The 12671-nt window shown below is 49.0% G+C and overlaps 1 protein-coding gene and 1 non-coding gene across 4 annotated transcripts; both read right to left on the reverse strand.

Annotated features, from left to right (window-relative positions):
* Positions 1-234: 234 nt before the first annotated feature.
* Positions 235-8359, reverse strand: MAGED2 (MAGE family member D2). 3 transcript variants are annotated; one of them, XM_040998061.1, is made up of 13 exons: positions 8292-8359; positions 6696-6769; positions 5870-6373; positions 4983-5291; positions 4807-4870; positions 4502-4581; positions 3953-4047; positions 3211-3290; positions 3076-3118; positions 2695-2757; positions 1409-1523; positions 539-1011; positions 235-363 (listed from the first exon to the last, which is right to left on the reverse strand). In XM_040998061.1, exons 2-12 carry the CDS (start codon positions 6738-6740, stop codon positions 547-549), a joined length of 1863 nt encoding a protein of 620 aa, XP_040853995.1. In that variant the 5' UTR covers positions 6741-6769; positions 8292-8359; the 3' UTR covers positions 235-363; positions 539-546. The 3 variants fall into 3 exon arrangements, with proteins under 3 accessions (XP_040853995.1, XP_040854004.1, XP_040854012.1); XM_040998070.1 differs by lacking the exon at positions 8292-8359 and adding an exon at positions 7654-7741; XM_040998078.1 differs by lacking the exon at positions 8292-8359 and adding an exon at positions 6852-6993.
* Positions 1699-1828, reverse strand: LOC121171947. The gene has a single exon (XR_005886185.1). It is a non-coding gene; the product is annotated as a small nucleolar RNA SNORA11 (small nucleolar RNA).
* Positions 8360-12671: the final 4312 nt, after the last annotated feature.

Genomic DNA, 12671 nt, shown 5'->3' on the forward strand with positions numbered 1-12671 from the left:
AATTGTGTATATTTGGTGCCTATCAGACTCCACCCAACTGAAATCCCACCTGCTCCATCAGTTAGACATGGGGTCCAACCTAGCCTGCAGAAAAATGTTAATCTCACTCCTGAGGATCCATCGGTGTTACCAAAATAAGCACAAATTTAGGTGGAAACATCTTCAATCCCCTTTAAATGCCAAACTGTGACAACCCCACCATGCCCCCCCAGCCCCAAAGAAAAAGCAAGAAACTCAGAAATGGCAAATAGATTTAATGCAGTGTCAACTTCAATTGATAGTGGCTGCCAAGAGTGCTGTCTTGAGTAACTTTCTGAGGATGCACTCTGGCTTGAGGAGAAAGACTGCTGGGATTAATAATATCTGAAAACACAAACAAAAAAAAATCAGGTAATATGCACCAAACAAGAATAAAATGCCCACAGTGTCTTTGCACATCCTCCTTTGCACCCTCCAGCCCAGGCCTTGCAGTAGTAGCTCAGCTCTGCTCTCCATCCCTGCAAGCCCCAGCTTCTCCCACCACAACCAAGGCAGATACCTGAAATCTCACTTGTAGGAGAAACCACAGGCACCAGAGCTGCCACTGGTGCTGGCACCAGCACCACCAAGGCCAGCAAAGAGCCCAAACGTGAGAGTGGCAGTCAGGCCGGCACCGGCACTGAAGCCACTGCTGGCACTGCCAGTTGCGCCAGTGCTGGTACTGGCACTGGCACTGGTACTGGAACTGGTACTTCCACTGGCACTTGCACTGGCACTGGCACCACCACTCTCTTGGGCTTTGGCTTTAGCTTCAGCTCCTGCCTGGATCCGGGCTTTGGCCCAGGGGCCAATATCAGCTTCATCCCAGTTGCAGGGCCCAGCTGCGTTCTCAGAGCCAAGCCCAATGCCCATTCGAGCTCTGATCTCAGCCCGCGCCTTGGCTTCAGCTGCAGCCTCAGCCGCAGCCTTCAAATCTGCTTCCATTGCCTCTCGGTACTGAGCTGCCCATTCCTTGGGATCCTTCTTCTGTACCTGCAACAGAACAGCCACAAGAAGGGTTATATGTAGAGGACTAAGAGCCCATATAAGGCATCATGCTACAGGTTGTATATGAATTATGAATGTGGTAAGTTCTACTAGTAATTTTGTACCTAATAATCCATCCCTGCTCTGAAACTTACTAGCTTTATGATCTTGAATATGTCACCTACCAACCTCTCTGGGCCTGTTTGCTCATCTGCAACAGGACAATGACATATTAGTTGCACAGATTCAATCATTCAGATAAAAGTGCCTGGCAGAGTGTTGGGCAATTAACAGAGGCTTCTCAATGTTGAGATTTGAACTACATGCTGTTCTGTACATAACCTGCCCCACCCAAGGAAATCTCCTGCTCTCCATAGCCAAGCTCAGGCAGCTCTCTAATTACCTTGCAGGCAAACTTGAGGACTTTCATCTTGCTGGTCTCATAGTAGGAGCGCAGGCCCCAAAAGAACTCATACTCCGGGGGATTGCTGTTGGGGACTCTGGCATAGTCCAGGTACCTTGAAAAAAAAAGTTGAAAATCTTTTTATCTGAGATTACGCATGGCTCACCAAGGCAGAGACTGGACAGGCGCTAAATGGTAATGTCCCAGACTAAATTCTGTAGCTTTTCTTCTAAGATTGAGCCTCATACCACGGGTCCTGCATGATAGCCACATGAAGGCACACAGGGTACATGTGTAGGACATGTGTTCACAAAGAGACCACATGTTTTATGCCCCTCAACACAATTTCCCCATATTGCTGTTGGGTGTGCTGTAAACAGAGGAACCGTTCTTCAAGGTCCCTTGTTCTGAGCACAGCCTGCCCTAAGGATCCTGCCTGCAGTCCGGCTGAGCTCCAGCAAGGCCCATGGTAGATGATGACTATAAAGGAAGAGTCAGCTAAGATCAGCATGCTATAGACATCCTTCCTAATTCCTGACTCCGTGTGTGTATATGTGTGTGTGTGTTCCTGTGTGCCCATGTGGGCTTGAGTGCCGTGTGTGCTGTGCATTTTTCAAAGGCCAATGATAGGATAGACCCTCCGCAGAAAGGCAGGAAGACTGGCTCCAGGCCCAAACAAGCCCCTTGGCAGCAATGGCCCATGCCTAAACTCCCCTCCTGGAGTCCCATGTTCTGCAAACATGAAACAGGGATGGGATGACTGTACCTGTTGTGCAGAGCAGTAAGGAAAAATGAAATGACATACACAAGTCAATTCCACAGCATGGTACCTGGCTGCCTAAAGGTACCATTTTATAGCCTTTCTTTATGGGAATTAGTGTCTAAGATGTCCTGGATATGCACAGTAAAATAAAGCAAGCCAAGTCCTAAAAACAATTTCAGCTGCTGTCCATGCAAGCTTGAGCAAAGGATGTTACCTCTCTGAGAATCCATTGCTGCCTATAGACGTTACTAGTCATGATAATCTCTCCTTAGAGAGATTTTTGAAAACAACTTTTGAAAACAACTGTGAGAGTACACAGAGCAAGAGGTTAGGAAATACATGCTACTCCTGTCCCCTGTCACTACCCCAGAAATAACCTTCCAACCTGCACGCACACACACACACACACACACACACACACACACACACACACACACAAGCATAAACACCCACTATGTCCATATTACTCAGCTCTGAAACAGCTAAAATGTACAAACCACATCAACACCAGGAAGGCACTTACTTCTGCTTCACAAACTCATCAGTAATGAGCTTTTTCACATCCCCAAAGAGTGAGTGATGTATCCTGAGAACAGAAAAATGGCAGTAAGTAGACAGATACAGTAAGGGCTATGGCACTTTCCAGATGTGGTTAGATGCATTTCCAATATGTAAAAGGTTTTCAGCACAGAGGGAAGCTCCATAGAAGCTGAAGGGGCAGTGAGAGGGAGAGCAGAGATTCAGGTCCATTTACCCATCCACCCAGGTCAGAGCCCAGGACCCTCTACCCAGCCCAGCACCCCCCGCCCGTGCCACCAGACCACCAGGCTGATGCAATCCTGGGACCGTCCTCTCTTGGCAAAGGACAACACGGACAGCAAGCGCTGAGAGAGCCCAATCATACCCAGGGCGCAGCCCCAACTTGCGCAGCACCTCCCAGATGACAGCTGCAGGGGGAGGCAAGAGGGGACAGGGCAGCAAATGAACACAGGGAATTCAGACACTGGCCACCCACTCAGCTGTATGCCCCACCACTCACCCTCACTGGACCGATTTCCATTCATGAAGATGATGCTGAGAAGCACCATAAGAAGACCCAGCTTGGGCGAGTCCTTGGTCCTAAGGGAACAGAGTAGAGAGAAGTTCACGTGCAGGAGCCATCTGTAAGTCACATCAGATTAGCCTCTCCACACACTCCTCAGATATGGCAGGATTCTGCTCAGCCCATGCTTAGAGCTCTATGTGATCCTAGGCAAGACACTAAAGATTCAAGAACCTCAGATTCCAATGTAGTGAAATGCAAAAACCCCATCCTCCTCTCTGTGGTCGCCAAGAAGACGGACGGATGCCTGAAAGCCTGATACAGCACAGGCCCAGAGTCACGCAGGGTTCTTGCTCTCCCAGGCCCCTCAGAGCCCTCCTGACACTAAGAGCCTTTAAGCATAGTGATCTGTGAACAATGAGAAGCCCTCCTCTAAGAGTCATTCTGCCAAGGCCAGGTCAATTACTCAGTCACAAATGGGAAGTGACAGGCCTGCTTTCTTGGAAGCTTCTGGAACAACAGCAAAGCTGACAGCAGGAATGCCCCCATCTCAGGCTCCCACTCTTCAGTCACGATCACGTATCACTACAGCACATGGGATTTGAACTACATGTGGAAGCTATAACAGGGGCTTTTCCAGCTCTCTAAGAGAAGGTGGGGAGAGAAGGCAGGGAAGGTAGGGGTGGTGCCACAGGCAAAAGCAGAAGCCCCTTCCCACCCGAGCCCTGGTCCAGCTTACGTTCCCAGAATGCCTGCATCAGTGGGCTCTAGGGTGCTGAGAAGAATGTACAGGTGGTCATTCTTATCAATTTCCTTCAGCTGAATCCCAAAAACCTGTGGGTGGAGAGAACAGCCCATTAGGTCACAAAAGTCAGCTGCTGGGCATCCTGCATTTTCCTGGGTACCTGAGGCGGAGGAGGGTAGGTGGTGTGTGGCGCGCGCGCGTGCGCGCGTGTGTGTGTGTGTGTGTGTGTGTGTGTGTGTGTGAAAGAGAGAAATCAACAAGATGATGCACATAAAGCATGCAGCTAAGTGCCCAGACACATTAAACATGCAAGAAATGCACTGCCATCTCCAACATCATCTGTCTGTTTAGTGGGGATTTGGGGAGACAGGATGAGTCCAGCAGCTGACTGAAGCTAGGACTAAGTGGGAGGACTTGGCTCCTCTCTGTGCATTCACCACTGATGTCTGTGCGATCTGCAGCTCAACCGTGCCCCTCCCTAGTTCTACCTATATTCCATTTAAGGCTTCCCTACTACGCCCATTCCCCAGGGCTGCCCCTTACCTTCTCCAAGGAATAGCCTGCTCGTTCGATGATTTCTGGGTACACATCAGTGTATTCTTTGATGATGTCCTTCAGCATGTCTGCAATGGGAGAACGTTGCAAGCATGTGGGCTAACAAGAGGACAGATAGCCTCCGTGCCCAACCACGCCATGAGTGGCACAAGCAGCTTGGGAGCTGATCGACCGAGTTACTAGCCCTGCGAAAGGAGACCTTTGGGAGGCAAAGGTGGGAGCCTAACAGCAAGGAGCGGCCCGGTGTGTGAGGGAGAGGATAATGGAGGATGGCGCTGAAGGCAGGACTCTACCTGAGCGCTTGATGGGGATCTTTGTCTGGTCTTTAGCCAGCAGGTACTTCACCAGATCATTTGCCTAGGAAAGAAGGAAAACGTGCAAAAGTCAAAAGCAGCATACAGATGGCGAGAAGACAGAGAAGAGGGCAGGCGAGGCCGCAGAAAAGCCAGAGTCAAAGAGACATGCTTACTCTCCCTTGCAAAAGGGCCACATCCCGAGGTGGAGGCGCTTCGGGCTCCTGGGATGACTGCAGCTTGGCAGCTCTGCGGCGAGCCTTGCCCCTGCGGGCTTTGGGTGATCTCAGCGACAGCAAGGCTCTTCGGGCCCAAGCAGCCAGCCGAGTCCTTGATGCTCTACGGGCCCAAAAAGCTATTGGCCCCCTTGAAGCCCTGCGGGCCATTGAGGCCATGAGAGCCTTCGAGACTCTGCGGCCACCTGTGGCTCCAGAAGCCTGACTCTGGTCACTGTTGCCATCTTCTTCTCCATCCAGATGCTTCACCTGCATCAACGCAGAGGAAGCTCAATGTGAGCAGGGGAAGTAGATGGTCCTTTTCCCTCACCCTATCTCTTGCAGGAAACACCCCCATTCCCAGTCCTGTCGTAGCGGCCTGACTCACTAGGCACTGGTCACGCTGAGTGCTGCCTTTGTTTCTCATCGACTAACGCCGAAGGAGCTCATCAGCGCCCAGGAGCAAGCCAGAGGTGTGGCTCGAGGACTCTCTGTGAACCACTGACTCTGCTTGCAGCACCCTAGACAAGGCACCTGCCTGGGATTCAGCTTCCTTTTCTCTACAAGTGGAGTTCATTATTTTCAAGACCGTGAGCGAATGTGCCTAGTTCAAGACCTACGCCATGGCAGTTATCACAAACACGGAGGGCGTTACATTCCAACTGCAGCTATGCATTTTCCTGTGCAACCCATCCATCAGTGAGCTCTCTCAGCACAGCAGGGCAATCACACTGCTCTCAATGACCCCTACAGCTCTGCGAGGCACAGGAGCTTCCAAGGGGTTTACAGAATGAGGGAGCTAAGCAAAGAGGAGTGGGAAAGCAAGCGGAGCACTGCACAGCTCTTACCTTTCGGGCTTTCTTGGCCTTCACTTTGGGCCGAGTGTCCTGATTCTCCTGAGACTGGGCAGCTGCACCCTCAGGCTCAGCAGGTCCCTGTGCTGGAGCCTGGGGGGCAGGAGGCTCAGACTCTGAGGCCTTTCCTTTAGCATTGACCTTCTTATCAGCCACACAGCTGCCCTTTTTGGTCTCAGTGGCAGGCACCGTGGCAGCAGCCTTTCGGTCAGCATTCTGTGTCTTAGTGTCAGCTGCCGGACTCTTCTTTTCAGCTGCCACAACCTGCGTGTCAGTCAGCTGAGTGGTGGAAACAGCTCGGGGAGCAGCTGCCTCCTGAGCCTTCGGGGCCTTTGAAGCCTCAGTGGCCTTTGACACCCCTGGGGCTTTGGACGCCTTCCCAGCCTGCGAGCCCTTCGCTGCCTTGGAGGTCTTTGGGGTGTCGGAGACCTCCAGTTTCTTGGTCACTGCCAGCAGGCTCTGCATCACTGAGTCACCATCCTTGTCCGAAGCTTCAGCCTGCAAGAAGAAACAGAGTTTCAGAGATCTTCTCCCCATCCCCAACTAGGCAAAAGGATCCACATTTGCAAGACTAGAATCTTGCCACCCGTGCCTAGTCCTATTCACAGTGTGCCAGACCACCTCCCTTTCCTCCGAGCAAGAACGGATGAGAGAAGAGGGGCCCGCTCCCTCCACCACCACCCTTCTCTTCCTCTCTCCCCGTACTGGGAGAGGGAGCACCCAGGCGGGGAAGTGGGTGGAGAAGGACAAGGATGGGAAGGGAAGCACCAAGGGACCGCAGAGGAAAAGCAGCTGGAGAGAGGACAGAAAGAGACCTTACCTGGGAGCGAGTTAAACCCGCACCACTCTCGCTTGTGTCAGACATGTCTCAAGTTGGCCTGGCAAAAGCTGAGCCTGAACGGGAGAAGGCCTGGGTCAAGTGGAGAGCCCACACTGCACGTCCTCCCGTCTGAGCAGCCGAGAGGCTCAGCCTCGCCTTTTGTACAGTCCCAAGCCCAAGCCCTCCCCCACCCCAAACAACTCCGCTCTCAGATACAGGAATCTAGAGCGTCTAGGTCTCAATTCTCTGCAGCCGCACCCTCCCCTTCTCCAGGAAGATGTGCCAGCGCGGCAGCTCTGAGGACCCCGCCCCTTTTCCCAGCGCACCCCCCCACCAGCCGCAGGCCGACAGTGCGCATGCGCGTCTGCTGCAGGCCAGCTCTCAGCCCCGCCCGCTTTCCCAGCACAAGCCCTGTCTTTGATGTGCAACGTGCACATGCGCGTACGGCAGCGGGCCCCGTCTCCGCGCCGGCCCTTCTCAACACGCCCCTTTCTGGAGACACATAGTGCGCCTGCGCAATGGTCACGGTCTCAGTCCAGCACCCTACCCCAATACACGCCCCTCTCCAGGTCCGCAGTGCCATTCGGTCCCGCCCCCTCCCCAACAAACCTCCCTCCCAAACTGTCGCAGCGTCTGGTGGTCCAGGCCCCTCCTCTACTCACACCCACCTCAGAAAAGTCCACAGTGCCTCCCGGTCCCGCCCTTTTTCGTAACACGCCCCCCTCCAAACAGGGGCAAAACGCTTTTTGGTTCCGCCCCTTCCCTATTACACCCCTTCCTCAAATCCGTATTGAACAAGTGTTCCATCTTAAGCCTGGCCAAACTGGGTCCAGTCCCCTCCCTTCCCAGCCGGATGGATCCGGTACGATCCGGTCCTTAAGGCAGGTTTTCTCCAGATCCCAGAGGGTGCGGCCGACCCCTAGCGGGCTCTCATCCAAACCCGGGCCCCGCTACTCACCTCGTCCTGCTCTAATTCCTGAGTGCTTCTACTCGCTCCAAGCCCCTCCGAAACTCGGAGACTGCCCTCCCCCCTCCAGGCCGGAAGTGGTCCCGCCCCTTTCCGCCTCCCTAGGGGGCCTCCGTCCCAGCCTGTCTGCCCCTCCCCCGCTCCCTGCTCCTCATTCCTTGTCCCCCCCTCCGTATTCCCTCTGCCTCACTCCCTACTCCCTAGTTTCCCATCGCATTTCCTATTTACCCCGCCGAATTCCGTGTGCTCCGGAATTCCTTACATCCTCCTCGGTGTTACCTATGCACGACCTCCCCTCAGTACTCCTTCACCCTTCTCTGCATCCCCTATTCTTTTCTCTGAATCTCCACTTCCCTTCGTAGTCCTCGTCCCCCACCGGACATGCCCGGTTCTCCGTTTTCCTCCTTCTTCCTCCTCCTGCTCCTTCTTCTTCTCCTCCAGTCTCTGCTCTACAGTCCATAGAGCCCACTACTTTCTCAGCCGTCCTCATTGCCCACTCTATGCTGTGGGTCACCTCTGCTTCCAGCTGCAGCGGTGCGCAGTAAGAAGTGCCCACCTGCCTGGCTGTGGGTGCGAGTGGGCTGCAATCAGTGCCTGACAACTAGGAAACCCCAATCTCGACCCCTCACCTTGTCCTCGAGCAAGTCCGAGATGCGTCTGCCCTCTCTCAGTCCCTCTCTCGAAGTCTCAGCCTCCTGGACTATAACTGCAGACAGCCCAGCCCAGCCCAGCCCCTTTCCGCAGCCCCCTGCCACCCCCCCTCGCCTTCCTCGGGGGTGGGGCAATGGGGCCCCGCTCAGGGCTGTCTGACGCCAAAGCCCATGTTTATGCCACTGTACCAGGCTCGGTCTGAAGCCCTTCCAACCCAAACCACCCCCTGAAAGCGATTCATTCATTGAACTTATTTATTTTTATACTTCATTTTTTCTTATTACAGAGATAATGTGTTGTCATTGCAAATATTTAAATAATGCAGAAATATGTAACATACCAATCAAAGGCAACCCTTATCTCATTCCCCAGAAATAGCCACCATAAATATTTTGACATGTTCTTCCAGATTTCTTTCTATTCACATACTAATTACTGAAGTTCTCTTCCCATTAATGGTACACTGTATCTGCTGTTTCGTGACCTGTTTTTTTTCCCATCCAGTTACACATTTAAACATCTTTCCCTCAGTACATTATCTTTTCTTACATGAGTGTCCCATAATTTATTTAACCAATTAAGCACACACTTAGAATGTTTCCATAGTTATTTTTTTACTGTTACAAAAAAACAGTACAATCAGCGCCCTGACATTTGTATTTTTTCATTACTTATGCTACTTTTTGCTAACTTTGGTGCAACAAAGTATGTTCCATTTTGATACGGATTTGTCTGTTTACTCCCCAAAAGTACGCAAGATAATACTCCCACCACCAGCATCTCCCAAATGTTTACATGTCACATAATTCAAATATTTTTCATGATTTGTGATGCTTTTTTTACTGTATGAAATATTTAATTGTTATGCATGTAGTCAAATATACCAGTTTTTCCTTTTTCAAAACTAGAATTTGATTCTTGCTTAGAAATCTTTTCCACACTTCTATCTAACCACTTTTATGGCTTGCTTTCGTATAGTCAAATGTTTAATCATTTCATAATTTCTTCATTTTTTCTCATAGCGTCTCACCCCTAAACCATACACAAACTAATCTCGCTCACTGGGTTAAAAATGACATCTCTATCATGGAACAAATCCACATAAGCAATTGGGTCTATTCAAAAAAGCATACATAAGAGGCAAAAAAAAAAAAGAAAAAAAAAGGAAAGCAAACAAAATCATTATTTGTTGTGGAGTATAGGAGTGCTCCTAAGTCTGCTTTGTGAGATCACCTTTTCCTTAACTGAGCAAAGAGAACATTGTGAATCCCTAGGGAGCCTGGATAACTACGAATACACAGCATACGTTTCTCACATCTGTTAGATGGGTCTCTATTCTCCTGACTTTTCTCCTTCTCCAAGTTTGTGATAGCAGCTCGCCATTTTCTTGCGTCTTAGGTTTCCTTCACACTAGACATAGTTTCTTCTCCCAATTCTGATGTACTGAATCCCCATCCCTTCCAAATCATGGCAAGCTTTAAATGCCAAGGCAAGTACTTTGATCTTGATCCTGAGAACAGTGGGAAGTTATTAAAGGGTCCTAGCCAGGAATATGGCATACGCTTGCCTTTTAGAAAGAACGACCTTGCTGTAGGTGAAGTATGGATTAAATGTCTTCTTGGAAACAGGGAGAGTAGCCATGCTCTCTGCAGGCATCCAAGTAAGCATTGTTTGGGGTTTGGACTCTAGTGGGAGCGGTAGATATGCTGAGACAGAGCTGAGTGAGTTCATGAGATAGTCAAGGAGTGAAAAACAACAGCATTCCATGGATGGCTAAACTGTGGCGAGAAGAGCAGGGAAGGAGAAGTGTCAAAGGGAACGCTTAGGGAGCCACTCTGCCCGCTTGTACTTTGATATGGAATACTGAGGGAGGAATAGGTTTGAGAGGGATGGAATATTTCTTTTGAGGCACTAGTGGGCTATCCAGGTAGAAGGATTCCACCAGCATCCTTCTCAAAAAAAATACAATCATGGAAATTAAGCGGTTGGCATTGTGGCACAGAAGGTTAACCACCAGTTGTAATGCCTACATCCCATTTCAGAATGCCAGATACAGTGCTGGGTGCACCGTTTTCAACACGGTTTCCTGCTGATATTTCTGGGAAGACAGCAAGTGATGGCCTAACTGCTTAGGCTTCTGCCACCTATGTAGTAGATCAGAATGAAGTTCAAGGCTCCTGGCTTTAGTCTCATCTAGCCCTGGCTGTTGTAGGTATTAGGGGAGTGAACCAGTGAATGAGATGGAATCTCTTTACATTTATATTTATATTTTATTCATATTTATATATTTCTCTTTCCATGTCACTTTATCTTTCAAGTGAATAAATCTTTAAAAATAATAATAATTAAATGATCAGAAAGTTCATGGAAATGGGTGTTATGGAAGAGCTACACTGAAAGTTTGAAACAATTTTATATCAAAATAAATCTATACTTCAATTTTCCAAGTTTTTGAATGTCTTATATACAGTTGTCTTTAGTCCATCTAGATGCAGCCCTTCACTGTTACCAGATGCACCTTGGCTTCCCTGGTTTAGGAGCCTTCCTCATGCAATTTTTTCCTATGGAACACCCTCTTATTTGTATCCCCATGCCAAATCTACCTTTCAACATTTCAGGTTTTAGCATGCTTTAAGTTCCAATTGGGGCCTTCAGAATCTTGAGGGAACAGAGTCAGAACCTTGGCAGTTACTGTCCGATTCAAGGAACTAAGGCGAAATATCCACCCAAGTCAGTAAAAACAGGCATTCTCAAACACTTTCAAGCCCAAGCTCCCTCAAACCCATTGTACCACCTGTATAATCCAGGACTACAGCACCCTTATCTTATGCCCTGGGGATCAGAAGGGAAAAGGCCTCCTTATCAGGAGAGAAGACAAATTGGTTCACAATCTTCACCCTTTGATGAGAAATTTACACCCACTTTCTCCTTGTGAACCCTTGAACTCTTCTGCTCTTCCACATCTGTGCATAAACTCTGAGGAACCCAGGTCCCTGGATCGGAGCTCCAGCTCCAATGCCTGGGATTATGTAAATCCTGCTTGTCAACTAAAGGAAAACATGAAAAACAGAGTTATCACCAGGCACCACTGTTGAGGATAAGGAAAAGCAAGCTAAAGATTGCTTAATACACGATTGTGGGGATTAAACTTCCTAATCCTGGAGCTCCCGAGAGTTTAGAGCGCTGAAGCTCTCAGCAGAAGCCCAGTATACTTCCACCAGGAAGCCAGTCCTAGCACATTTGCCTTTCCCCAAACCACTAAATCAATGTCTCCGAATTCTTCAGAATTCAGAGGTAAGGTTGGGAGAGGGTAGAAAGGATTTTCTTCTAGGAGTACCTAGTAATCAACTCGAAATCAAACACCAGACTTTCTGGTTCTTCAAATTTCCATAGCCATTCCTACTACTGGGACAGGCCTACTCAACTTTCCCTCCTCCTGCATTCCGTGCCCGTCCGGCCGGTTGGGGCCTCTCTATTCCCCAACATATTGGCAGCTCCATTCCTTTCCATTTACAAGTTCCTGAGCCTTTTTTTGGGGGGGGGGGGATGCTGATGGAATCTTATTTTGTGTGAGTTTATCTTTCCACAATAAAACAACTATATTTTGTAAAACCAAAAGCAAATTTTGCAAAGATGGGGCAATCTGCTACCCACTTTTGAACTAGCATACCTCTCATCCATTTTTTGTTCATTTAGTCCTTCCTCACCACAAACCCGTGAGGTAGGATGGGCCCATTCAATGAAAATGAGCACCAGGCATGTACGAGGCGTGTCTACAGAGTTGTCCTTGAGGGCCTTATGTTTGCATTGCACGGGCACTAGCTTCATTTCAAAGCAGACAACACTGGGAATGAGAGCAGTAACTTGCCCCAAACAAAAAAACTACTGAGCTATTCAAGGGTAACTTGGTCACTGAGCTACCAAATACCAGAGCCTTGAGAACTGTAGATTTCTTCCAATTTTTAAAGTCCCAGAATATTCTTCCCAACCCTTTCCATAGACATATGATCGGCATGTTACAGTACAATTTCCATCTCTGAAGGCAAATCTAACCGGATATCTATGTATTCACTTAGCTATTGTCATAAAATGATATGGGATGTATAGCTATTTCATTAGTGTGATGTGAACATGAGATTTTTCACATTTGATTTTTGTTAAATTCTTAATATTAAATAGTAACAAATCACACAGTAAAGAATAGCATCTGGACAGCTTTTGGATTTAGTTCTACTAGAGAGCGATTCTCTTCATCACTCTAGAAAATACATGTAATGTTCCTTTGTTTCTAAAATCTATGCACACTTTCCCTTCCACTTCCTGCGGTGGTTAACATTGATATTCCTTTGTTTTGTTCT

This window comes from Ochotona curzoniae, unplaced genomic scaffold (assembly GCF_017591425.1).
Source record: "Ochotona curzoniae isolate NIBS_2020 unplaced genomic scaffold, NIBS_Ocur_1.0 contig_1274, whole genome shotgun sequence".
Classification (NCBI taxonomy): domain Eukaryota; kingdom Metazoa; phylum Chordata; class Mammalia; order Lagomorpha; family Ochotonidae; genus Ochotona; species Ochotona curzoniae.